The 27,177-nt window shown below is 40.7% G+C and overlaps 2 protein-coding genes across 2 annotated transcripts in view; one reads left to right on the forward strand and one right to left on the reverse strand.

The window, feature by feature from the left end:
• The first annotated feature begins 410 nt into the window (after window positions 1-410).
• On the forward strand, window positions 411-7,907 carry LOC145238752 (uncharacterized). Its single transcript, XM_080102012.1, has 7 exons — window positions 411-1,742; window positions 2,877-3,042; window positions 3,479-3,612; window positions 5,488-5,632; window positions 5,840-6,157; window positions 6,303-6,399; window positions 7,106-7,907. Exons 1-7 carry the CDS (start codon window positions 655-657, stop codon window positions 7,279-7,281), a joined length of 2,124 nt encoding a protein of 707 aa, XP_079958138.1. The 5' UTR covers window positions 411-654; the 3' UTR covers window positions 7,282-7,907.
• Window positions 7,700-27,177, reverse strand: part of LOC145238750 (uncharacterized) — an 85,934-nt gene continuing 66,456 nt past the window's right edge. The window contains exons 10-20 of the mRNA XM_080102011.1: window positions 14,614-14,802; window positions 13,585-14,106; window positions 12,956-13,516; window positions 12,704-12,771; window positions 11,625-11,816; window positions 11,058-11,416; window positions 10,538-10,760; window positions 10,095-10,230; window positions 9,225-9,467; window positions 8,868-9,088; window positions 7,700-8,523 (exon numbers count right to left, since the gene is read on the reverse strand). Of these exons, the coding sequence (XP_079958137.1) occupies window positions 8,235-8,523; window positions 8,868-9,088; window positions 9,225-9,467; window positions 10,095-10,230; window positions 10,538-10,760; window positions 11,058-11,416; window positions 11,625-11,816; window positions 12,704-12,771; window positions 12,956-13,516; window positions 13,585-14,106; window positions 14,614-14,802 (3,003 nt within the window). The 3' untranslated portion in view covers window positions 7,700-8,234. The remainder of the gene's footprint in view (window positions 8,524-8,867; window positions 9,089-9,224; window positions 9,468-10,094; window positions 10,231-10,537; window positions 10,761-11,057; window positions 11,417-11,624; window positions 11,817-12,703; window positions 12,772-12,955; window positions 13,517-13,584; window positions 14,107-14,613; window positions 14,803-27,177) is intronic.

Raw genomic sequence — 27,177 nt, forward strand, 5'->3', positions numbered from 1 at the left:
TGCCTCAAAAATATGGTCTATGACAACATTCAGTTCCAAACTTTGTTGAATCCTGGAAAATAAAATATGACATTTTGCATTGTGTGTGAAATATTGAACTATAGGTGGCAGGAGTTTCTTTGGGAATGGGAACCTTTCTAATTTAAGCCGCATTGCAAAGCATGTAGTTTTCAAACTTATTAAACTTAACTCAAGCAAAATTATTTTTCAGTTGTGCAGGATTAGTTTGTCATTGTTGTTTTTCTTGAAAACCTGTCAATGGGTTAAAACCTATGCTTTAGTTCCTACAAAATATATTGAATTCCTATTAATGCCACTGAGCCAATTTACAAAGACTGCCTATCTGCTATTACACCATGCAAAAACAACTAAGGCATCATAGAAACCATTAATATTTCAAGTCCTTTTACAACGAGATAAGCGATCTTGTCTAATATCTACTACAGGGAAAAGTAGAAGGGCAAAACTTTAAAGTGAGATGATTCAGTTATGCACTGTTGCAGCTGAGAGCCATAACTGCTGTTGCTATATCGAACAGTGGTGCAGTATATAAGCCTTGAGATTAATTCATGTATGCAATAACACAGTGGGTAGCTGCTTTAATAATTAAAATCGAATTGCTGGTGAAAAGGGAATATCCTCTGTACTGACCAGATGAAAATTTCAGAAGTCTCCACTGCCTCTTCTTACAGACCTCGCCGATTGTCAGTCATTGGTGTTGGGTTTGATTTAAGGAAGCCGGTTTACCCGAAATGCAGCCACCAGCAAGACGGTGCGAATTACAGACGACCTACTAGAAGCAAATGTACTCAGACAGATGATTTAGGCGAATTTTCTAATCATGCCAACCGAATAACGAATCTTGAAGTCAGAGAGAAAGTTGATTTCGTAAAATCAGGGCTTTTGACGGAAGCAGAACAAGCTTTGCCACCTCGAGGTATCAATTGGCGAGATAGGATTGCACTGCTTGGCCGGTACGCTGGGTTATTTGCTGATTTGTCACATTCTGATCTACCAGACGAGGACCCGCTTGTTTCAGATTTTCTCAGAAACAACATCAGTGCTGGCCCTGCGCATTTGGATACAACCCCGCAGTTAAGATACGGATTTAGGCATTTAAGGGATGATTGTACAAGTTCTAGTGTTGACACTACCACTGAAAACGAATACTATCTAGCCAACCACGACGTGAGGCAGCCTATAATAAGAATCACCTCAGCATCAGTGAAACGAGACAACGAAGAGAATCCAACAGTTGATTCGCCAGATATTGATGATATGGGAACAAGTCACATCGAGAAGCTTAAACTGGATCTTAACAGTCCTGGTATGGGTGAAAAGAACTTTATCATTTCGCCCAAGCCCTCAGCCTTTCGTAGGACGCCAGTACGTAACGGGATTTCGCCTAAACCGAAGCGAAACGAAGGACACAACATTTCCCCAATTTTGCATAAGAGCGCGGACGATTTGCACGGACTAAATGAAAACGGCTACTTACCCCAAATTAAGACACCGGAGATTCAGGCTTTTCCTGTCAATTCTCCTGGAAAGAAAAACCCCACCCGTGCAAACGGCGTTATGAAACCACGTGATAAACCTCGAGTGACGTCAAACCTACGTAATGCCTCTGCAGCAATGGAAAACGTGCCAAAGGTTGGAAACGGAACGGGGTCAAGACGAAATTCTGCAGCGGCTGCTGTGATAAAAAGCAGCAGTCCCCATTTCAGGAGTGAAGTATATAAGTAAGTAAAGAATGGCTTCATTTAAGTGTTTCTTGGCTGTTTAAAAATGCAAAATAATGAAAACAGTATGAAGGTGTAAAATAATTTTGTATGCCATAACGTGAACGAATGGGTTCGCAGACGCAAAGTATAAAAACACGTCATGGGTTGTTGGCAACAGCATGCATTAGGATTAGCTAATCAAAAAATGCTTTTTGTTATTACTTTCAACTCAAACGGGACCAAATGCATTTGACTTCACAACAGTTCGGTTAAGTAGGCTACCATTCGTTTATTTTTTACTGCTAGATTCCAAGCAAACGCCCGAAACACTATGACAATTTTAGAAAAAAATGTTGCGATCTTGCAAAAAAATCGTTTATATATTTGCAAGCCTTATATCGAATTTTTAAAGTAGGCTATACCTTTATTCGTGAAAGGAATACTATGATTGCCTGCAGTTTTCTGCCCGAAACATAACAACATGTTTTCCTGCATAACAAACATCACACACTTGCGAGCTTAACTTGGTAGGAGCTTAATACATTATACATGAGATGTCGGTAAATTTCATCAACAATCATGAATAAGTCACGTTATTCATGTAAGAGGATCACGAATATGAGTATTTTGATGAAATACGATATTTTTATTGCATTACACCGCTAGTACTGCGGCTTGAGCAGGCTGCTTATTGGGAATTTAGCATTTATCGAACCGTTTTACGAACCTACACTTCAAGATGATATTCTACCCCCAATAAGACGTTTTTAAGTCTATTAAAGCAATGTAAACCATTTATTCGGCTAAAAGTTTTTTGTCTGCCACAAAAAACTCGTAACTATAACTGAAAGTCATTTACTGCTGGCTGAAACAGTGCACAAGGTTAGAGAGATAATAGGCTACTTACTGAAAAAAGTTTACAAACAACAATTATTCAGAAAAGTTGTAAGAGGGACTTTAAAATTGATAAACTGCGGCAAACACGGTTTCGAGTGTAGGGTCAGGCCTGAATCAAGCCTGTTTTGGTTTAACTCAAATCCAGACCCGACGTGAAAAGCCCAGGACTTATAACTTGGCCACTGATATATCTGCCAAGTTACTCAAAAAATAATTTAAAATTTAAACGCTAGTTTTCGCCTCAATGTGTTTCAGACTGGAGAGGGGAAGAGATGACTTGATCCGAAGGAATCAGTACCTCCAGAAGCAAATCCTCCGAGAGCAGGAGGACCTCAGGAACGTGGAAGCATCCCAGAAGATCGACGATCTCGGGATGAGGAACCACGAACTCCAGGAGGAAAGAGACGAAGCGAGACACCAAGTGAGCATTTGATTTCTTACAGATAAGAGGACAACTATTAAGTTAAATACATGCGACACAAATAATTAAAGATATGCCGTGAAATTTTCCGTTCATTTTTAACAGTAGGCCTAAGTAAATATATTGCCCAATGTTGGTTTGTGATTTTTAATGTAACAACCACTAAACTAATGTTTTATAATTTTGTCGGACTAAATGTTTCGTGTTTCGCCTGGGTATATTAAACGTATTATTTGAAGTGTGGTGATACGACAGTTAATTTTTAAAGTTCGCCTTATCTTTCAAACAAACGCTCTTAGCAAAAATTTTGGAATGTTACAAAGTTGTCAATACGATTTGGCAAACCAAAAATAAGGTCGCGGGCCGGATTAAATGACCTTGCGGGCCGTAGTTTAGTGACGCCTGGTTTAGATCAACGAGTTTTTGTCGTTCCCAGGAGCAACTTGCCAAAGAGCGACTTTCCGGTTCAGAAATGCAACAGAAACTCGTAATGGATGAGAGCGCCGACTCGTGCAAACAAATCAAAGGCTCAGAGAAGATGATCGGGGAGATGAAAAAGGAGCTAGACCGGTATATGACTTAACTCTATCACTATATAATGCCGATAAAATTAATGAAATTTGAAATTTTGCCATTCCAACATGACGTCACAAACAATACCATGACGTCATAACGTGAATGTGGCGTATATATGTAAATTAATTTTGGAAAAAACGCAACAACAAAAAAAATCTTTTATATCGTTCCGCACAAAAAGATTTTAACTTAAAAGAACGGTCAGAAAAGCAAGAACGGTCAGAAAAGCGCGTTTGACATGAAAACACAAGTTTATCTACTTGACAATTAGTGCAGAATGGTTGCGTTTCGTCTGCATTTTAGTTCTGTGGGGTTTAACATTGCCTCAAGCATGATTGCCAACCCGACTATCAATTACTGTTTTTTTGTCTGCAGTGGGAAAAGTTGTCACTATCGGTGTATAACATGGCATCTATTTACCATACACGAGCTCTACGGCGGTTATAGTATACCGCCAAGAAATATGCCAGCATTTACTTTTATCCTGTTTTGCGGAATTTGAAGTTTGTCTGCATAAAAAAAATGCCAGTAGCAGTACTTCACCCCTTGCACGGATAATGCGAAACGTTAACAAAGGCTACTAAGCCGTTTACTTTTGATAAAACTAGGTTTAGAATCGGCGTCAATATGGTAAAAAATATAGTGATTGACGCGATTTTCGTTGGTACTAAGAAGAAAGGACACGTTTAACGCTTTAAATGGGTTCTCGTAAAAGATTCTCTTTGCAAAAATGGCCGATTCGGCCGAATAAATTCGGCAAACCGAATATTCGGTACATCTCTAATTTTTATGCCTTATTTAAACCGTCAGTGCAGAGTTGTAAGTCGAGCCATACGACTCAGTTTCGGTTGGTAAGTCTAAGGCTGCGTTCACACTCGGGCACCACGGTAGGTTTTCGCTACTAGGAATGAAACTTTTTGGTAGTATGAACGAAACGTCACCTCCCGAAACCTGGTACGAAAAGAGGTGGTTTCGCACCTAAACGTGGTCGTGAAACCCGTGTCTGAACGAAGCAAGGCGTGAAACCGAATGCTGCGGTTTGTACGTTGGTTTGTAATAAGTGCTGTCTATTTCGTTACTGAAGTGTACGTTTGCGTGCCTAAAATGAGTGAACGAGGAATACTATGGTCTGAAGAAGAAGTCACAAAATTAATTGTTTGGAGTGCGGAGGAAGTTCAGCTCATGATTTCAACGGCAAAGGGCCATAACGAGATGTTTCAAAAAATTGCATTGGGTCTACATGTGTGTAACTCAATGAGTTAAATGGGAAGTCTTGATTGAGCTGTACACGTCTTCGTTTTTGTTTAGTAAGAATCCAAAATAAATTTACACTTGAAAACCTTCCACTTAAATCCATGTTTATTCCTTTTTATGAAAATGAAATGCATTTAAATAAAGTCTACGAACTTTTTCAAGCATGAACTGCCCAGTTCATTTAAACTCTAATCTGCCGTTGCCGAAAATCAAATAAAACTGGCGATAGTAGTAAGTTTTTTCAACAACATCAGGTTTGAAACCACACTTTTCTCTCATCGCGAAACCTGTCTTCAGACGTCAAAACCTGTCGTCCACACCAGCCAAAAACGCGATGCCTAGACGACGTTTTTTGCTCGGTGTGAACGCGCGGGGCATGAACACCAGGTACGAAACCACTGGACGGTGCCCCTGAGTGAACGCAGCCTAAGTTTTGAGCCTAATTGAGGTTTTATTTGAAAAACCACGATCGATTTTTAGACCCGCTTGCTCTTGGTTAATCAATAGATATCATTTCCACAATATTTTTCCCAATTCTAGTCGCTGAATGGAGGGTATAGACCTAACCTGCAAACTGACATAACGTGCTTTAAAATAGTTGTTGTTTACTTGCAGGTTAAACCACGAACAACGGAAGCTTCTGGAAGCGGGAAGTGCAGCGAGCGATAAACTGAAAAGCTTAGAGCAGGAAATTCTACAAGTTAAAGCTGATTCAGAACACGAGGGTGTTCTCAGGAGTGGCAAAGAGAATGACCATGACGTAAGAATGGGTATTGTGGCGTCAGAAATATTTTAAAGAACATTTTTACCTGATTAATCAAGTGTTAGAGGTATTTTTTGGGGTTCATTGCAGTTTTCAGTAGTGCATGCAGGTTAACTATCATTTTTAAGCAGAATCCTAATAAAAACATCATAGTATATAATATATTTCATAATATATAATAAATATATAATATATTGTTTATAGGAGTCCATAGAAAAGCTGAATGAACTGAAACAATTAATGGTGACAAAAGAATTCGAAAATCGTTCGAAATCGTCGAGAAACGCGAAAACTAAAGAAACAATCAAAGTCGCTAAAGACCAGCATTGCAAAGTGAATGAATCGCTCGAAAAACTGGAACGAAAAATCGAGGTTTTGTCAAAAACTCGAGCTCAAGTTAGTGTGGAGGTGGATGGCGCCAGAGAGCAATCGCAAAACACTTTAAAACTGCTCGCAGAAGCTCAGAGAAGATTCAGAAAACGGGAAGAAGCGCGGATGAATATGAAGGACAAATCGTGCCAGGTTAGCATTTTTTGTTTTAATAACAAAATTGTAAACAATTGATACCGTTTGTATAAAAATCAGTGTCGTGATAAAATAATTTTGTCTTAACTCAAAACCCTACAAAGATAATGCTTTAAGCTTCAACTTTGCAAATCTTTTTCAGACTGACGGCAGACTTGTGGCGCTTCGTGACGTAGCCTGGATTCGAATCGCTGAGGAGGAAGTAATCCTCTCTCCCCACTGTGGAACAGCGAGAACAGGTCGATTGTGACGTAACATAGGAGTAGCGCGGGGTTTATTTTAAATGCAAATATCTTTGGGTTATTATATGTTTTGGTTTCAGGGCCCAATTGCCTTAATACTTCTGTTTATGTTTGTTTAATCTCAGTCAAAACTAAGACAGTATCTTTGGTTTGTAAACGATTTCGGTTTGAGGCATAAAAAGTAGCTTGATCCAAAGCTAATTTGTCATAAAGCCATAGTGGTGGGATTCAGCCGGTTCGCACCGGTTCTATACAACTGTCTCACGAAATTTTATGAGATCAGCGAACCGGTTAGCATTACTGTGGTTACTGTCAATGAACTTTTTGTAACAGAACCAGCTGAAAAATATGACTTTTGTGATAGAACCAGTTGACAAAAAAATTGAATTCAACCACTGCATAAAGACTGTACATAGTAAATATTAACAAATGCTGTTGTCACTATCAGTGCATAACATAGCATATATTTACCATACACGAGCTGTCTGGCAGTTATAGTATACCGCCAAGAAATATGCCAGCATTAACTTTGATCCTTTTTTGTGGAATTTGAAGTTTGCCTACATAAAAAAATGCCAGTAGCAGTACTTCACTCCTTGCACGGATAATGCGAAACGTTAACAAAGGCTACTAAGCCGTTTACTTTGGATAAAAATAGGTTTAAAATCGGTGTCTTTTTTGTAACTTTGTAATTTCCGTTCAGGTTTACAACGCAATGAATCGTCGCCGACCAACACTTTTCTGCTCGGTTCGGTGATGCCAGTATTTGAGGTCTACGAGGCTCCACAACCGGGAAAACACCCAACCACTGTGACGTGTAACAAACGTCTAGTGGACGCTAGCGGCGGTAGAGAGTACATGTGGGTAGCTGAAGAATAACCACGTGGGCGGTTGGGAATCGATGAAGTTTTGACGGGATTCGAACCCAGAACGCTCTCACATACGAATCCCGATCAGTTTTCATGGCTGAGCATTGGTCAAGCGCCTCAGATCATCCAGACAAATGTTTTGTGACTATTTCCGCACTCTATTCTATCACGCAAATTGTAATCTTTGTGTACTAAAAATGAAATTGTGTGATTTTACTTGCAGTTCGAACTATATATTTGTATCATCCGACCTATATCTATTAAACTTCTCAAGTCGGACAAAGGTTTTAAGAAAGACAACCCACTAATGTTGCAACTTGTCCGGGTTTACAGGGCACACGCCGTCCTGAAAAACTGTACGAACCAAGTTGCGTCTGTTGCAGCTGTTCGGTCATCAGACAAACATAAACAGATAAACGACAAACGTGTCGAGTCACTTAAATATTTATTGTAGACATCTTTTGTGCGGAAAAAAGCTGGCGTGTCGGGGAAAAAAGACAAAAACAAAAAAATATAAACAACAACAAACCAACACGTAGAATCTCGTTGTGAACAAGAAGAAAAAACAAACAAACAAGTGAAGCGGACACGATCAAAAAACGACAAAACAAGAAGAGGAGTACAAGCAGAAAAACACGGGTGTATGCGCTCGGTACAAGATGACAAGATTTCTGGCCGTTAAGTCACTATGCTGACCTCTCAACACTTGTAGCAATAATAATATACGGGGCAGTGTGATGCGAGTTTTGAGGTTTTTCGAGAGCGAGGACGGCCAAAGCGACTGCGCCGAGACTATTGAAAATTGTGAGCACGAGAGGGAGACACGGAGCACATGCGAGAGAAAAAGAAAAAAAGCAGGGCGAGCGAGAGAGCCGCCAGGTTTTGAACTTATCATGAGAAGCAAATCGGAGCACTGAAGATTCGAAATCAATCGTGAAAAACCTTGAACAATGACCTTGAGAATTACGTGGAAGCGACCTTGGGCGGCATGACACGAATTGAATCCCTGAGCCTGAGCAGCAGCTGACAGTCGATGTGGCCGAAAGTCTTGTTGTACCATTCCGGGTTTCGGCCTTTGGTGTCCACGCGACTCACGTGGGTAAGCAAACACTTGGACGGGTTGTCTGTGGGCTCGATGACGTAGCGTGACGTCAGTACGACGCCTCTGACGTCACCGAGGAGGTTGGGTTGGCTCGTGGAAGCTTCGACAATGACGGAAGCGCCGCGCGAGTTGGCGTTTGTTCTCCATGATCTAGAATACAAAAATTACAAGTTTAAAAATCTGTCTGATACAAAACGTAAAGGTGATAAATAGCATCTAATTTTTTGCGTAGACGATTATTTACGAAGCCAGTGTACAGTAATATTTACTAATGAGGCCCCATTCTATTTGAATAAGGAATGGATAATGAAGCAATGTGGGATATTACTTAAAAAACACATTAGGGATTAATCTTTATTTAACTGTAGTCCCTGTGCTTTGCTATATTGCTACAAATACACTTTGTTTAGAACTCGGGTTACCGCCATAGCCAAGAAAGCTTGGGAGTTTGTACATTTTGTTTTAGTCACATTCAACAAATTAATACAACTCACCTTAAAACGCAGTAATCCCTGGTCGGGTGCGGGCTCATTTCAGCTCGCACGGTTTGAAACATCTGAGTTCTTTCGTCAGGTTGCTGCACAACTTTCCATTGCACAAGGTCGTCATCCCACAGGTGCCGTTCATTTAGCACTCGGTCGGTAACCTGCCTTACATCGGCTCCTTCAATTTCAACCTGGCAACGCCACATTCGCAGAGGATTGTCGTCGTTCATCTGAATGAAGAAACAAAGTTGTTTATTATTGCGTGAAATTGAATGCTGTTGAGTAATTAAGAGGATAATATAATTTGTTTGTGTTATAATCAACATTTTATCCAGGGAAACTAAACAAAGCAAGTTAAAATCCCACCTTCTTATACATAAGTTCGCTTCCCGGGGCACTCGGCACACTTTGCCATCCGCCTTTGTTCTGCGACACGCGCTGTTCTTCACGAATCGTCTGTGACGTAATACGGTCGACGTAGGCATGGAAATCGGCGTAATAATCGCTCTCATCGCCCATGTCGGGGGTGTAACCGATCTCGTCGGCTAAAACGTCTTCGCTTTGTTGCATCACAGACATACGACATTGCGTCATAGCATCTTCGGAGATCTGTTGAGTAAATAGAAAAAAATTGAGTAAATGAATGTAGCTTCCAATTTACTTGCAAGTTGATAAAATGAGAATCTTTTATGAGCTTTTAATGTTTGGTTAAGGTGCGCCTATGTGGTGATAAATATAAATCTCACACTGCCTGACAAATACCTCATGCAAATATGCCCTAAAACAGTTGTATAGCACAAAAATAGAATATACGTTGACCAGGGGCGTCAAATTTTTATGTGTCAAGTTAAATTCTCGAATAATCACGTTTTTCTGTCGCACGATTTTAAGGCAAAAGTCGCCGAAACACGTTAATTCCTGGCGCATGAATAAGACACCAAATTTTGGCGGTCACGCTGTCTGGTAAATCGTGACTAGCAGACTTGGAATTAAGAATTATTCGTCACTCATCGCAAAAAGGCGCCCAAAATGCACGAGGGCGTTGTACACTTGACCCCTAAAGTCCCCCTTTTCAACGAGGTCAGACCCCTAAAAGCCCCCACTTTAAAAGTCACGATGCTACACAATAATCCCGGAAATGGAAACGGTGTCAAACAATGTAAGAATGTATCATTTTTCGTTACTTAAACTCAGCGCCTTAAGCCCACATGGAAATGTCAATCAAATGCGTCTTACCTTGAACAATTCCTTGACGTGACGAATCATGAAGGCCAGACAGTTGTTCGCTGCCACATTTTCGTTCATTTCTTTCATGTCCGGCCGTCCAAGCGCCAAACCGGTCGCACCCTTGCCAGCCTGCTGTTTTCGCACTCTGCAAAGTGACGTAACAATGACGGTTAGTCGACGCCATAGTGTATTCGAGCTTGTTAGGGTTGAGTTAAAGCGGAAATGGTTGGCGACCCAATTGTTCTGCTAACTTAGTTACTGATGCGATTGTAGCGTTAAGCCCGCCAAAAAGCGAAATATAAGCTTTAAAACCCATACGCAACTGCCATAGAGCTTGTATAAAGTGAATACTTTTCATTTTTTGAAATTTTTAAAGGTTTTATTCCAATACAATGGATGTTAAATATCCATGTAGCAATTTCAGACCAATGCAACCATGACTCAGCACTTACTTTGGCGAGGATGACGAGGCACTTTTAATGCTGCCGAATTGTTGATAGAAAAGCGAAGGTGCAAAGCATGTTGCGAGATTCGTTTCGTTCATGTGATTTTCAGCAGAACGTGATGAAACGTCACTGAGGAAGCAGAGCAAAGTCTTTAACGTTTCCCGAGTTTCGTCTGGCAAAAGCATAACGGCCGCCTGCAGCGTTTGAAGCCAGAGTTCTTTTGGGACATCTGAGGAGATAAAAAATGTGGGTCAGATTTTAAGCAGAGCCGACGGAAATTATACAAGTTACTGGATTTCGTTGTGTTGGTTTACAAATTTGTAGTAAAGTAGGATAAAACTGTTATTGATTCCAAAAAGCATCAGATAACCGAAGTCTAATGGCCCTAATTAACCAATAAAATCCCAAACATTTCCAAAACCAAAAAAATTCCTAATAAAACAAATTGCATTTATTACGTTCAGGTCATTTACAATATTGCCCTAAATCTACCACAAAATTTTGAAATTTCACAGTTTAAACTTACATAGGAAGATTCCAATAAACGTTTCTGACATTTTCATGGTCATCAGTGGGTCTGGGAGCTCGCGGAAGAACTGTTTCACCATATCTGCTACATCATAAGCGCTACACTCCTCAAAGTTGGCCAGGAGAGGGTTGTTTTCGCAGTTTGCACGGAGCTTCTGGATCCTGGATCGAACGCCAGGTTTGCGGAACAGGCCGACTTGGTCTAGCGCCGTACGGCGGAGAAAAGCCAAGGCGTGTTGTATGCATTGGGGAAGTGGCTGTCCAAATCGTTTCACGTTCTGTAGGAGGGGGACACTGAAGACTGCCTTGTCTTTGTAGTCCGGAACCTTGATGCGACGGATGAAGCGAGGTACGGACCTACAGGGTAAAAACATTGTTGTTATCATGTGATTGTTATCATGTGATCTCTAGTTCAGGTACAATTCACGTAAGTTACGATTTATTGCTTCGTGTACAAACATATTTGCAAACAAAAGTACCTTATCATTATTGTGATTTACTTTTCAAAAACTAAATACTTAATCAGAGTTACAAGTCGAAAACTCGTCGTTTTAACACAACTCACCAGCTCAAAGAGCCTTTGCTTGTGTTGAAGGCGTAACTTTCCAGCAAAGCCGTAAGTTTTAACATCGACAAGCGCCTCAAAATCATCAGTTGACCGACGGAAAGGTTGTGGAGTTGTAAAGTTTGTTGTGATTGAGAACCGGGTCCGTGATCGCGGTTGAAACTCTGCCATCTGAGCCTGGCTTGTCGGAGTCTGTGTAAATCAACAAACGGACGCATGTTAACATGATATTGGGTAGCGCAGGACTGGAATTTACTAAAATAGGATAATTCACATAGATAACGGTCCATTGGAAAACAGAGTATTGGTGTTTGCACAGATAAAAGTTACACAAAATCGTAGGCGGTTTCAGGAAATGTTTGTCACAGTTAATTTGGTTTATTAGAAAATTGCACTAAAATACAACGAGACGACCTAAATGGTAATGGGATTTTCCGGTGCTTGCGCAGCTAACGAGACGAGAAGGGAGGTCAAATAACTAGACGAAGTCGTTATACTTGGCATTCTTTTAAGCACCCTTAAGCTGCAGCGCGTTTAACCTTGATTTAGTTGTGACCTCCACTATTTTGTGCCCCTTAACGTTGCGCAGCTATTCTTGGCTTGGTGATTGTTTTAGTGCTATTAGGTCGCTATGTGTTCTTTCACCAAGCGAAATAAACTCAATCATTCACAGTACAAATGCGTACGCCAATGTACAAACATGGACATAGACGGTACAATTTAAGCAGCGCACTTTAACTGTTAAGGCACGATTTTCTAAAAGGCGACAGGTTTTGCACGGATCGCGTTTCGAAACTGCGGTTATTGTGGTTTCGCCGCACGGGTCTCGCAGGCTTTTAGGTCATTTTGAGATGAAAGGCAAACCGAAACGAGCGTGTCCTGCCAGCCTGATTAGGCGTATCGGCAAAAAGCACTTTCATCTTGTTGAACCATTTCAGCGAGCAGATAGTCGGCAAAACATCTGCGGCTACTAGTTAATTGACTGCAGCATGTGTTATCGAGCGTGCTGATCTAGCAGCCACGCTTCATCTGAAGGTTTAGCGATATGGGGACTGTACGTTGTAGGTTTATAAACTTACCTAAGTTTGTGATCGCTGTCGGCGCCTCTTGAAGCCGCTATTGTTTCATCTTCGGCTGATGATATGTTCTGTAACAATGACAATGTTTAAGTTCAAACTCCAATGTACACAGTTTTCCATGCTATCTCGTAAATTAAAAGCGTTTTTGTTACTTCTTTAGCAATATAAGTCAGAACTTGTTTATATAGCTGCTTTGGTACACGACATTTATTGGCATTTAGGTGGAAATTTTATCCCTTTGCATTCTCGTACCTCTGAGCTGTAGCTTGGCAAGACAACCGCTTCCTGATGATCAGATTTATTATCTTCCTCATCTTCCCACGACCTCACCATCTGCTGGAGAGTGTGCGTCCTCTCAACGATGTCATCCACGCTCCAGAAAGCAGCATCCGTCGGAGCAGGAGCACCAACATCCAAAGATTCTTGGCTCCCGACCACAAAGACTCCAGAGTCATCCACCGATCTGGCAGTCGGATCCAGAATGTTCATAAGATCTTGAGCGGATGCTGCTCCACTCAGAGCGCTCTCTGGGAGGTTGTCGTAAATGCTCACGGGACGTTGGGTTCTCCCGGAATTGGAGTCGGACTCGCTTCCTCCTGAAAGAGGAGCAGCTTCTCCGTCAGATCCGAGTTCCCGGATGGCAGAAGGGAATTTGCCGGGAATGTGATCCTTTGGCATCATGAAGATTGTGGATTCGGGATCGGGAAGAGTTTGTGCTCTTGATTTGGATGAGGAAGTTTCGAGATGAGGACGGGTAAAGCGGCGACCAGTGGAGGATTCAATTTCACCAGAATCAGATTTTGAACTGAAGTCCTGAAGAAGTTTTAAGTTAAAATCGAAACAAATCTTAAACTTAACATGTTTGAAAACCCTTAACAAACCTCTGTGAAGGAGCGGAGACGAGAAGCAGGAGTAGATGCGGTGCTGGCTGCTCCACTTCCAGAAGAGGATGAGGAGCTGATGAGAGATTGAGAGGAGTTCTTTCTTCCGCGATGCTGGTTCTGGAGGTTGCTAATCCCGTTTGCGGTTGATTGTTCGATGGGAAGACATCGCATGTTGTCAATCTTCTCATGACCACTTTTCAGCACAGGTTCGCTGATGACGATTGTCTTTCCACCTTTCCTTATCGACTTGGACTTCACATCGCCCAACGGACGTGCCTTGCTGGCGGTTCTAGGGTCCACGTCAGCGGAACCGGTTCGCTGGTGTCGCCGAAAGGAACCGGGTCGAAATTTACGGAGGTCTACCCGACGCAGAAAGCTGTTGCTTTTCGATTTTCCCACTTTTATTCCGCTGTGTTTCAAAGCGCCGTCGATGATTGGACGCTGCTGATCGGGAGGTGAAGGGTCGTCACTACCAGCGCTGGAGAGTCGCTCTTCGGGGGCAAATACGTCACCGGCGTCCTGTCAAAATGGATTGTTAAGTCACAACGGCGACAACATATCAGTTTTAACATCTGCCCGTGAAACAATCTCGGTTCGAGAACAAATAGCTTAAAAACCGCGCGCGCGTCTTTTTAAACAAAACCGCATGACGTCACAATCGCCTTTGTGACGCAACAGGCGCCTTAATTAATCGAAACGCGAACAGTCGCCGCGCGTTTTAGCAAATAGAGAGCGAATAGCTTCGGTATAGGGTTGGTTTGGCGGATTACAAACATGAGGCTTATGTGCAAATCACGATCTAACCTCATACGATGTCGATATTTATTTGCGTAATGGGTGCGGGGTTACACATGTCAATAAGTCGAAGATTGATGAACTGAATAGTATTTTAAGCAATACCTAAACCTGGTGGAAAACTACCACTGGAAGATCAATAAGAGTTACTACAGTGTGCTTGGCAGCAACAGCTTATTTATTCCAACTTCTTTGCAGAAAAGCTCAATACACACACACAGTATAACTTACCTCTTGTGATTCGTCGAGGTGGGGCAGCAGTTTGCTTGAAGCGTTCGACGGATTTCTATTCACTTCAGCTCCTTTGCTATCGAGTCTCGACCATCTTCTCCCGTCTTCCTCCAACTTCCAGTACTCGCTGATCGCGCATTCTTCCTCCTCGTCTTCAACATCATCGTCGTCCGTCTGCGCATCTTTCACCTGCGCAGAAGAAAAAAAACAATTAATCACATCACATATTTCACGACGAGACCGAGAGGTTACTACGGTTCATAGTTTTTACATTTCCAATGAATGTTTTGAAATAAACAATGAAAACAAACCAATATTTTTTTAAATTTTACGTCATATTTGACTACGTGAAATTTAAGCAGTTCAGTTTTGAATAAAAGCTCCCTAAACGAACTAAAACTTGTAATTCAACCTCTCGCAAAATTATTTCACAACAAGACTTTCGTAACTCGATATTTCGTTGAGGAACAGTTGTAACCGAAAGCAAGAACCGATCGTCGTAATACACAATAAAAGAAGAACATTAAACAATGGAGAATAGCGCTTTTCTCGACAAGGCACGAAACGGACGAAAATCAACGCCATGGCCCGATTTACTTATTTACGGCGACAACAAAAGCCCTTGAATCGTCAGTGATAGCAAGCTGTGAGGGTTTCTAGTGTCACAATGTTGGCCGTTTGACAACAGTTGGCCCACATTTCTTAAAACACGCAGATCGCATGTTGGAAAGCACTTGTTCGATGACGGAAAAATCGATCGGCAATTTTCGGGGAGAATTTATAGCTCCCGGTTTAGAGAAAAACCCGATTTAGGTTTATAAAAGACCAAGTACATAAGTCAGCGCCTGCTAAACAGCCAAAATGTCTGTCATTTTGCCAGTGTTCATGAAGAAACAACGTTAAAAGCCACCTCGAAAACGCCTCATATAAAACGCACATCATGTAATGTAATTCCATTTTACAATCACTTACGAGTAGATTGCTTTCATCAAGTTTCAGTAATTAATACTTAAACAAACTTATTAAACAGACAATATTCGAACACAACGTCATAAAGGGTGTTGACGTAACAGCGACATACTTCTGCAAACTTCATTTAGAACACGAACGCGATTTGAACGACGAGACAGAAGTTATTACAATCGAGCGCTGCATTATTCACCGCATACTTCAGTTCGGGGCGCGGGTAATGCAATTACAAGGGGAGTGAATGTAGGACGAGCGCGCGCTGGCATCGACGACCGCGACCAAGATCGAAAGACGCCTTTCCAAGTATAAACCGTCATAAAATTGTTCCTCTTGCCGTCGACGCCCCTTTATATTGCAAACAAACCGAGGTCGTAGAGGACAAAAGGGGAGTTTTCCAAGTAAACAAAACTAAGGTTCTATTTTCATTGTTATTCTTTCCCGAACATAAATCTTGCACGGAACAATTCCGATTTTTCCGGTACTAAAACCCTAATATGATTTATTATGTTGCTTGTAAACTATGTTAAAAAATTGGGACTGTTTGTAAATCGCGTTTGGGACAATAAGGAAAGTCGAAAACAATTGTTACGTAACAATGCAACATGACGCAGATAAACGTCAGTGGAGTTTTCATATTTCTAAAATTGTCCAAATCAAAATAATCGACGTTTGTTGTTGCAATAGCGAGCAGCAAATCAAAATACTTGGATCAAGAATAAGTTGGCTCTATTTGTGTTGCAGTAAGCCGGTGGTTTTACTTCACTAATCATAACAAACAGAGCGACTGCGCTTGCTCGTAGCAATTAGAAACACAGCGGGACCCTGGAAAGCAAGTTTGATTCCGAAAGCTGTAAGCTGGACCGAAGGAGAATTCTCTGATGGGTAAAAGTAACTTGCCAGACATTGTACGCAGGTTGGGTGGCGGTTTGAGTAAGATGGATTGGGGATTACAGGAATAAGGTCCCGTTTACGCAAAAGGGCAAGGAAATGTTAATGCCGGTTGGTTTAGCAAACCTCAACGCACACTGAGTATGTGGAACTTGTGTGTGTGGCCATAAAACATCGACAAAAACGCGGATGGCAGTTCGTGCAGCGTCGAAATTGGGTCGCTTGTCCTCTTTTATTGTCTTTTAGCTATCCTGTAGTAAACGTTCGCCTCGTAAAAGAGGATTTTTGTTTCAAACATTTACGACTCCTTCAGAGGTCAAGGCAGAGAAACAAGCACAGAGTCACAAAAGCAAAGTGCTTGACCAATCAGAGATCAAGTAATTGCTTTGCGGACATTGTCAACAAACGGCGAGATTAAAATGCGTCCGTAACAATGGCCTCGAAACTCAATCGCGGCGTTATTAGCCCGATTAATTCCATTCGTTCAGTAACAAGAACGCGACGGACTATCGAAAATCTCTCCTTGTCCGTGTTTGGTCATACACGCGCTCTGATTAATTGGAAAAGCGCGCCGATGCCGGTTACAGCGTTCTTGGACTTGATCTGCTTTACTATTAACTAAAACATGAACCGAAAAAAATCCAAGAACGCCGATTTTTTTGGATTTGACAACAAGTTATTATTGTTTAGTTTGTAAACGTGGACACTTTGGATATTTTTAAACAATCTGAAGTACTCACAAGACAAACCGTTCGCTACATGTAAACAACGATTTACTTGTAATTGTTATACACGGCAGCACTTTCCGTGTTTTGGTCTGATTCACATAGCAATAAATGCCAATTGTTTTACGCCGACATATTATCAAAGTTGTCCTATTTCGTAAGCAACAAAGTTCTAACACAGTGATATGAAACCAACCACACAAGATTTGTTAACAGTTAGTTTACAAAACCTTGCATTTACCATGATTACAAACAGACTTGCGTCTAGAGCTGAGCTGTAAACAGGAGACACACGACTGCAACCACTTACACGGATACTAGCTGCCGGCAATTACGTGCTTGTGTGCGAACACGTCGCCTGCCAGCCCACGACTTGTACACCGGTCTGCCCACGCCAACACAAACCCAATGAATTCGTGACGTAATTTATATCGATCTTCGACTGGATTAGGCTTTCGAGAAACTGAGTTTTGTTGATTTTCGAAACCATTACCGAACCCACCCACGGTTTTCCGAACCGGCTAATCGCTCAAGTAATTACAACAAAACGTTTCCCATATGTGTTCGCATTATATTTGGACCGTGTAACCTACCTTCATTTGTTTATCGTTTACAGGAGAACAATCCTCTTGTATGATGGACAATGACTCTGTGACCAATGCATGTGGATGTCGAGATTGCTCAAAATCATCGAGATTAACCAAAAGAACATTGCCCTCAATCTTTACGATCCCATGCTCTCCATTGTTGTTATTGTTGCTCTGAGCTACAGTTTCACAATCTTCTTCTTCCTCAAGAAGACTGAAGGAGCTTCTCCTGGATCCGGAGATCACGGAGGGGCACTCGGAAGAGCAGGAGGGGATGGGAGAAGGACTCACTGAAGATCTGTAGGTATCATCCTCGGAATAAATACTTGTTGCCGATGAAGATAAAGAAGTACTCTTAACGCGCGATTTTGTGCATTGTCGGTATTCTAGAAGCTTAGAATCGAGGACACAGACACGTCGGTTGTCTCTGCTGCGTCTATTTTCACTTCCTTGATAGCAATAGTCATCATGTGCTTTGGCATTGTAGCATCCATACCCCGGTGCTAGGTTCGAAACTTGCCGGCGATCATCGAGTCCAAACGCCGCGCGCGAACGCAGCAAATTTCCGGGCTCGGTACGACGCAGCACAACGTCGGCAAGCTGCTTGAGTACTTGGTCACTGATTACAGGCCGAGTTTTAAAGCATAATCCAGGGTCGCTGTGTATACTTCTGTGATTGAGTTGCTTTTCAACGACAGCTACGGCCGATTTTCGGATAGCTCCTTCGCAACTTCTGCGGTTAACCTGACTATACGGCACTGAACTCCGTACATCCATCTCACCAAGTTTTCTGTTTAAATCCACGAGCATTCAAAAGCGTTGTTTTCCTTCAGCAGATAGACGAAACAATACAGAATAGCAGATAAAGTTGTCGCTAAGTTGTCTGAGTGAGTCACTAACAACTGAACAAATTCATATTGTTAGAATTGTGAAATCAACGCGTTATGTCTTGTGACTTCCCTTGGCAAATAAACCTTAAACGCCGATTCATATGTCCAAAGATATGGACTAAACGCCTACACAACTATATAACTTTAAGTGTACAAAAACTCTGAACACTCTTCAGTTTGTTTGGAAGCCTGTTCAATGGCAGAACTACTGCATACTAAATACGCTGTATAGATTGTAAGTAACTCGACATTTTTTGAAACACATATATCATGAAAAACAAAGCTAATGCCGAAATAAAGACCACACTGTCTTTATAAACTATAATAAATAATTGCACGCCTGAACCACATGAAGTATTAGTAGCTATCTGCAATGAAAACATTCCCAAAAATTTAAAACTGAAACGGTTGGCATTCAGGCACAACTGGCACGCTGAACTGTCGATACAAGCTAGTAAAATGTCACACAAGATTCGGGCCGGCCGCTTTTTTCCCAGGGCAGCGGTAAAAAAAGGAAAAAGGCATTTCGCGGCGCGCGACGTTGGAAAGGATGACAGCGATAAACAATCGCAGATGCAGACCTCGGGCTAATTTTCAAGTTGCGAGGAAAAACTGATAATGAAACTTCACCAATGTGGAAATTTCAACGAGCTTACACTTTTAGTTCGTTAATTTCTATTATCCACACGTTACTACTTGCACTAAAAATTCTGAAATAAAATCCAGCACATTTAGCCCAGAAAACAAACACTAAAGAAAAGAAAATTCATTTCAAATACATATATCGAAGATTTACAAAACCTCATTATGTTTTTCAACTGTCACCAGTTTTCTGTAAATGCAACGTTTTTCACTGCAATATGCTTTGATTTAAACAAAACCGTTTGAAGATTTAGGTCGTTTCTTTGGATTGTTAAATCTGGATTAGTTTCTATCCTATGTTGTAGCCTCATTGCAATCATTTGTGACTTTAATATACAGTTATAGTTACTACTCTACTTGGATATACAAACACACACTAATTAAAGTGTTGTGAAAGTTTCATCTATAGTACTTTATACCTGACAGGTAACATCACATATAAATAAAATGCATGGATGAAAACGAACGTCTAACGCACGCAACAGCCCATTTAACAGCGACAGCAGTTAACGACTCACACCTGTCTCTGACAACTCGGCAAACAAGAGAAGCAGAACGCGCCGGAATTCGATCGCGCCGATTTCATTGTTCCACCGCGATTTCATTGCCCAATGCTCGCGAGCAAGCGAATCAAAGCAAACGACATTATGTTTTCGCCATAAACAGGTGGTGTGTGTGGGGATTTGATGTACAAACTGATGTGTGACGTTTACGGAAGTTTGGGATGTTTTGGGGGATAACATTGGGACTTGGTTGGGGTAAAATACATTTGTTGTGCGTGGTGTGTGTGAGTTGACGTTCTGATAAGTTTCTCAGGCCCTGCAAAGCGGAAATCTCCTTGTTTGATCACATAGGGCATTATTAAAACGACTTAAAATGAAACAAGTGATTAGTAAATTTTGTGTTTTGGGATTTCTAGACCAAAACCAAACACAAATTTTGGGGAAAAGACTGCACAGAATAGAAGTCGATTTATCGGACAGGAATTAGGTAAAAAACTGAACTAAATGTGGAAACAAAAAAGAGTGCTTGAATCTGAAACTTAATGTTGTATTTGCTTACTTAAAATTTTATTTCAAAAATTTTACGTTGTGGCACCTAAAAACCAAACTTTTTAAAAACTCGTCTCTCAAATACTTTTCCATTCTTTCTGTCACACCAGGTGACTGCAAAGCCGTAGACATCGGCTATTGTCTTTGTTTGCATCGTCTTAATGTGAAACAAATTTTCCCAAACGATGAGCAGAGCGAATGGGAAGACACGGAAACCTGGAAAAAATCTCCCGCATGAGGAAACCAGTGGACGGAATAAATTCTGCAACAGCGGGGGACTGGGAAGCGACGCCTTACCCCGTGGGAGGACATTGAATCCGCGCAAAAACTTATGAAAAGAACTTTGCTCACCAGTAGCCGTGAGTCAGTAGTACGGCCACGTGCGTTTTTGTTTAATATCGTATTGTCAAGGGAATAGGGATTTAAGTTGCCCTTGAAAAAATCTTCTTGAAATTATCCAAATCCGGCTGAAAATTGGTTTTAAATTTGCCTTTTTAGAAATAGATGATTAGATTAAACCATTTTACGCCTGCAGACGGATGATAACATTAGCATGCTTTCTGAAACAAGACTTTTCTTCAAATAAGTATTTTACATTTGTTTAAACCCGCGGCTTACCAAAACAGGTTTGAAAACTGGCTTTAGGCGTATAAAAAAGTGCTAGCATAGAGAATTAGAAACATGTATTTTGCACAGCTAATGTCTAAAACCCAGCCATTTTTTCCAAACTTCATTCAAACACTCGACTTTACAAAACTGGTTTGACCCCGCTTCAGCGTACAAGAGAATGCCATATGGAATTGGAAACTTGTGTTTTGTCCAGCTATCGTTCTGGACCAACTTAGCATATAACCTAAACTGTCAATCATTAAGTCTTTCAGTAACTTCTCCCCGTCTCATCTATCATACCAAATACACAGAGATGACATCAAAGACTTAAACGGAGTGTATTCTAGCGACGCAAAAGGCTTGCGGTGGCTACGTTATTGTGTGTCGGGCTAGTATGATGTCATGTAGTATTGTGTGCACAGGGCTCCGTACACAACTGCTGTATTAGCGAGTCAACATAGCCACTGAAAAATATTATCGACCCACAAGCTCAAAACAAACAAAAACTTTTGATTAATTTCAATGAGCCCCATAAAAGCAGATAAAATGTGCGGTCGGCATTTCTACGACAATACTGAAAAAACTAATAATGCCAAACAGACAAGCTTTATTTGTTCTGGTGTAGTAAACATGTATAGTGATCGAAAACATCTAGTACATTGAGTTGGGTTCGCTTGTTGAAAGAAAACATGGCGAATAAATTTCATTCGAACAATCAAAGAGCCAGAAGCAACTAAGCAAGGGTAGAAGCGTATGAAGTGCACATTTGGAGGGTCATGATGAAACTTTTGCGTATTGTTGCCAAAAAACTACACAATCCACAATTTTCACCAGTTCAGCAGGAAAAGCCAATTGGACACAGAAAGTGTTGTATCCGTTTAATGATAAAACCTTTGCAAAACCAACAAACTATTTCAGATACAAGTTAGTTTCAACACCGATAACTCTGTTTGTCGCGAAAAGACCTGTTAATTACAGGAACCTGCCGTCAACAATTTCATCGAAATTCGGCACCTCGCGCTTCACAAACAATCAAAAAACGTCGTTCGATTGTGACGACATAAACAGGATGCAGGAACCGGGCGTGCAAGGGGCGAAATGCATTAGCACCATTTGCAGAACACCGCTACACAGGCGCCACAGCTCGAGTGCCAAGGAAGCACGCGCGGTCGCTTAAGAATGAAGAAAACGAAACCCAGAACGCGAGTGGGGCAGGAAAACGGTATCGAATGACTGGAAATGACAAATTGACGGGGGCGGCATCAAATATCGAAGATTGTTGTTCATTTCCCGGTGTTTTTGGATGTGATCGTGCTACAGAGTAATACAAGGCGATATTTGAAGTAGGGTAAAGCGTGCTTCTTTTGTTCTGATAAACTTGAGTAATGGGCCTCCGACTGTACACTGAGCCAGGAATGTACACACAACATTTTGGCGTGTTTGTTGTTACTTCTACGGCAGAAAAAACAACAACAACAAGAAACTGCATAGAAAACGGTACAAATACCATTGGTTTATATTTTTCTAAAATTCTATTTGAATAATATTTCGTTTTCGTTTTTTTTGGTAGTTAGTGTCATTAGAAATAACTTTTAAGTTTAGTTTTGGCATTTAACGCAGCGGTTTATTTGAAATATCTCATTCGTTCATAACTTTTTATCCACCAACAACGGTTGCGGTAAACAGGAAAAGGAACACGGTATTACCCCCATATCCAACGATAACCGGATTTTAACAGAACGGAATAGCTTCTTACGCACTACGGGCATCACTTCCACACAAAAACAGCACAACAACGCATTAAACTTACAATGTCGTTACGCAAAGCTGACGCACCCGGCCAAAAAGCGTCGTTAACTTAAACAGCGGACGTCCACAAAACCTGTCCAATGCATAACACGATGCAAACGAGACACGCCCATTAACACGCCCCCATTAACTATGACCTTGAGCTGCGACCTATACGCCATATCCTGTACGTCACCTCGCACGCGCAAGGTCATGTGATCTCGAGAAGTTGATTGTGACGCCATAAGGGTTAATGGTTGCATTAATCCAGGGGGCTGGGAAATTAATTATAGTTGACGATGGAAGCGTGTCTTTGTCCTTGACTTTGATTCAAAAATAACAGAAAGAAGTGGGACGATGGTTGTTCGCAATGATCGTGGACTTAAAATGTTGCGTAGTTAACAATTTTTAGATGTGTAGATTAAACTGACACTAGGTTAAAATGACTAAAATATTTTTACATTTGCCTAATTATTTTTATTTTGGTAATACTGTTGTTAAAGTGCCATTGTTTTCTTAAAATTCTTTGTCCGGCCGAAATACAGTCTATTCATAAAATCCACAAATATAAGTTTTTTTGCAAACTCACGAAATGTAAAATAAAATAAAAAGTCAAATTTAGATCTGAGATGTTCAATATATACCATCGCATACTAATAATACACCCAGGCACTTAAATATAGCAGGGGTTGGACAAAACACCGAACGAAAACAAAATGAGTTTGCAACGATCGGTCCAGGGTTTGAAAACGTGACACGACAGCAATCTGTTGCGCCAAACAACAGTTCACAATGCAATATTCTATGTGGTCATATTCCACTGTTACGTAACAGATCACATGGTAGTTGCATCACAAACAATCCGTACGTCACAAATAGTCTAGGATTTGCGTAGTATAGAGTTTGTTATTTCAAACAAAGTGCATTAAAAACACATGACATTTGCGAGATCTCAAGAGCGATGGAAATGGTTACGCCGGTTGGCAACAATTCTTACGACAGCCGAGGCTCAGGTCGCAAGTAACTCGGCCAGTCTGACGAATTTTGGTTACGAAACTGAAATTCCACGAATGCTTGGGGAATACTGGGCGAAATATTTCATGTTTCAAATCTAACATTACTTTTTAATGCGCGGTATGATTTAAAAACCGACTACCGACATAGCAAGTTTCAATCTGAGTTACAACTGGTTAATATTTTTTCTACATCCTGTTGGATATCTTTTATGTAGTGTTGAAGTTGATTCAATTATTTTAGGAGGTCAACAAAATATAATGCTACTTTTAATACAATTAGGAAATCACTAGTGTATAAAACCTTATGCTGCTTTCAGGCGCGTTTGAATACAAAATCTTATGCTACAAATGCGTTTGAATGAAGTGCGGCACAACTAACAACGACCTTCGATGTGGGGTCCACGTACTTGGCAAAGTTCTCAGCAGTAAAGAGACGTGTGGTCAGTTTTATGGAGCGACCTTGACGGAATAGAGTCTGTGACTTTGTTGCGGGATTAGGTGAAAGGTCGTAACCAGTTGTTGCCGATAATCTAACGACCTCCAAACGGTCTTTCGTGTTTCTGCTAAACGACATTTTCCGAAATGTGTTTATGCGGCAAAGAGATGTGGTAAAATGACTGCTTGTCCAATATGGACGCTTGAAGTTTTTTTTATTATGTACTGTTTGAAAAATACCATATTTGGAGAAAAAAAATTAATTAGTGGATTGCTTTCTACTTGTTAAAAATTGCAGTCTAATTATTTTATGCGATTCGTTTATCCATTCTTTATATCTTTCTATTTATACGCGGTAAACATTTTTAGCCAAAACATTGAAATTGCTCATTGAAAATAAAGTGAAATGATGTAACACTCATGAATTATTTATTACAAAAAAGGTTTCAAAAATCCAATGCATTTGCAGAAATGCAACCATATTTTGGAAGTATGCAACGTCTGCAACATCAATTCACACCCAATAAAGTCTAAAAGCCGAAACTTTCACCGAAGCAATGAACCAAACAAAAACGACACGATTCAATTCAATTTCCTTTTGGTTTTGCAGAATTTCAACGCAAAGTTTGTCTATTTCTGCTGTAAACAATCGTCGTTTGTCATTGTTTTGTGCCACGGTTTATGCAAAACGCGGTTGAGAAGATTGATCAGGCAGGGGGAGCACGGTACCCCCCTAAATCCACCGTGTCTGTGTCGGCGAAATTATGCGGTTGGGTCTCGCGAACAAATATATGGAATACGAATTGTTGTTCACTTGCAGGAGTTGATGCCATTTTGGCGTTTTAGTAGATTCGCTATTCACTACAGTAAAGTGCTAAATTCCAATGTTTCAGTGATTCTAGTTTTATCTGATCGTAAAACTGGCTGAACCACATATTCCTGGTAACGGTGGCTGTCAATCAAACTACGTCATGCAAGAGCTGAAATGCCCGCTGTGTCAACAATCGCTACAGCGAGTAGAGATAGCGATGGATGGATTGAGGCAGGTGCGGAAAGACAACAGAAATGGTGCCAAGAGTCGCGAGATGTTCTATTACTTGTTATCAATGGGCTGAGGGTTTATCGCTGACTCTTGTGACAAGAGAAAGTGGGTCGTGAAGATTGAATGGTTTGGAAGCAAAAACAACTTGGAAAATTTTACTTCAGCACGTGTGGGTTTGAGAAAATTGTCTTTTCCGAAAACTGAGCGTTTGACATTTGTGCTACGCAACAATGCATTATGACTTCACACCAAACATTAAACAATATTTTAACGTGCATATGTAGAAGAAAACACAAGTTATGTATGAAGTAGTAAAGTACGTTTATTTCATCAATCTTGGAAGTTACACAATTAAAAGGGTTCGCCTTTTCTGCCATAAATTGAACATTTAATGATCGCGATTGTAATTTGCTTTAACGACCGTAACATATAATATGTTTACCATAAAATCGAACAACATTCATGCTTTCTCACTGTTTTCGGTAAAATTCTTTTCACCTTTGTGTATTTTTCCGTCGATTCGAGGCACTTCACAAACAATCGTAAAAAACAACAAGACCAAATATGGACAAGTAAAATGCTTAAAACGTAAATACTTTGAATTGAATCTGACTAATGTAATGCGTACGGAGGCATGTGAAAGTTTAACTGAAGTGAACTTGAAATCGGTGGCTTAAAATATGTTATTTAACCAAAATCTCATTCCACCTACCCACTTAGGTCATCGTTTATTTTATTTTTGCACAAACCCGCAGGAGCCAGGGCCGATTGATGCGTCACAAAGCATTGTGACGTACATCGATACGCTCCGATGCACAAATCTCGATGTCCCGTTGCGCCGACGAGACGTAATTGCTCGATTTTGCCTCGTTAATCGCAAAAATCCAGCAAATGTCCAAAAAACCTGCCCTATAGCCGGCAAGTTAACCCGGTGGCTGTTGGTGTTTTGGCTGGAAGCGATCTGATTGGCTGAGCGTCTGTGATGCGTTCAGGGAGAAAGTCACTTTTGACGAGTGTTTGGCCGCTGTCAGTTTGCTAATTATATGTTTGCCTGAAATCTGATTACAGCCGATTGTTTTCACCGACAACGACACGATTTTCTGCACTGGAACATTTACGTCACAAATTGTTTTCGGCATAAATCATTTAGAAATCACTGAAGATATTTAGGGAAGACTTTAAGCGGAATCACAACAGCACGTTTTGCGTCTAAATTTGAGATAGTGATTTATTTTTTCTGAATTGGCTTGTATTTTATAGGACATCTATTTGTTTGCTGAAGTTTTTAATGTTTGCCACAACTTAAAATATAACATACAAATACAATAGCGCAAAAATTGGTCGAATTTCTAACAATAAAATGTTTAAATGAAAAAAGAAAATTGTTAACCTTTTTATTCTTTAAAAAGCAAGCGAGACATGGCAAGAAAACAACTTCGGTACTAAAATTTAAAATACAAACTTAAATGTCACTGGCTTCAACAAAATTCTCAGAAAAGGTCAAATCTAAAGCGTGTTTAAAAATCATTTAACTATCTGAACTTTCAAACCACGATAGAGAAAAATTTTGTGGCATTATTTCTTTTCGCGTCAGTAATTTACACTTAGCGTATTTGAGACTAAACACACGACAATGTGTGTGAAGAAAAACCGCCAGCCCTCGAAAAGACGATAGACTGACGACTTAACACTGTTTGATGGCAAATATTTTGACCAAAACTCTCTAAGCCTTTCTATTTTTCACTTCGGCTCGGTTTGAAAGATGGGTTTATCGCAAGTCTTGCGGTAACGGGGAAGATTACCGCGCATTGGCTTTAGCTTATATTGCAAAGAAACTAATGTGAAAAAACGTGCATGTTTTACAGTATTACTGAAGGCTTTTTGGTTGTTTTCCAAAATTGAGAACAGCCATTGTCCTTTT

Source organism: Phallusia mammillata, chromosome 7 (assembly GCF_965637545.1).
Source record: "Phallusia mammillata chromosome 7, kaPhaMamm4.hap1.1, whole genome shotgun sequence".
In the NCBI taxonomy this organism is placed as follows: Eukaryota; Metazoa; Chordata; class Ascidiacea; order Phlebobranchia; family Ascidiidae; genus Phallusia; species Phallusia mammillata.

Coding starts and splice junctions, on each gene's coding strand:
- LOC145238752 (XM_080102012.1), top strand. CDS start 655: ATGAAAATTTCAGAAGTCTCCACTGCCTCTTCTTACAGACCTCGCCGA. Junction 1,743..2,876: donor TTCAGGAGTGAAGTATATAA/GTAAGTAAAGAA, acceptor AATGTGTTTCAG/ACTGGAGAGGGGAAGAGATG. Junction 5,633..5,839: donor GCAAAGAGAATGACCATGAC/GTAAGAATGGGT, acceptor TATTGTTTATAG/GAGTCCATAGAAAAGCTGAA.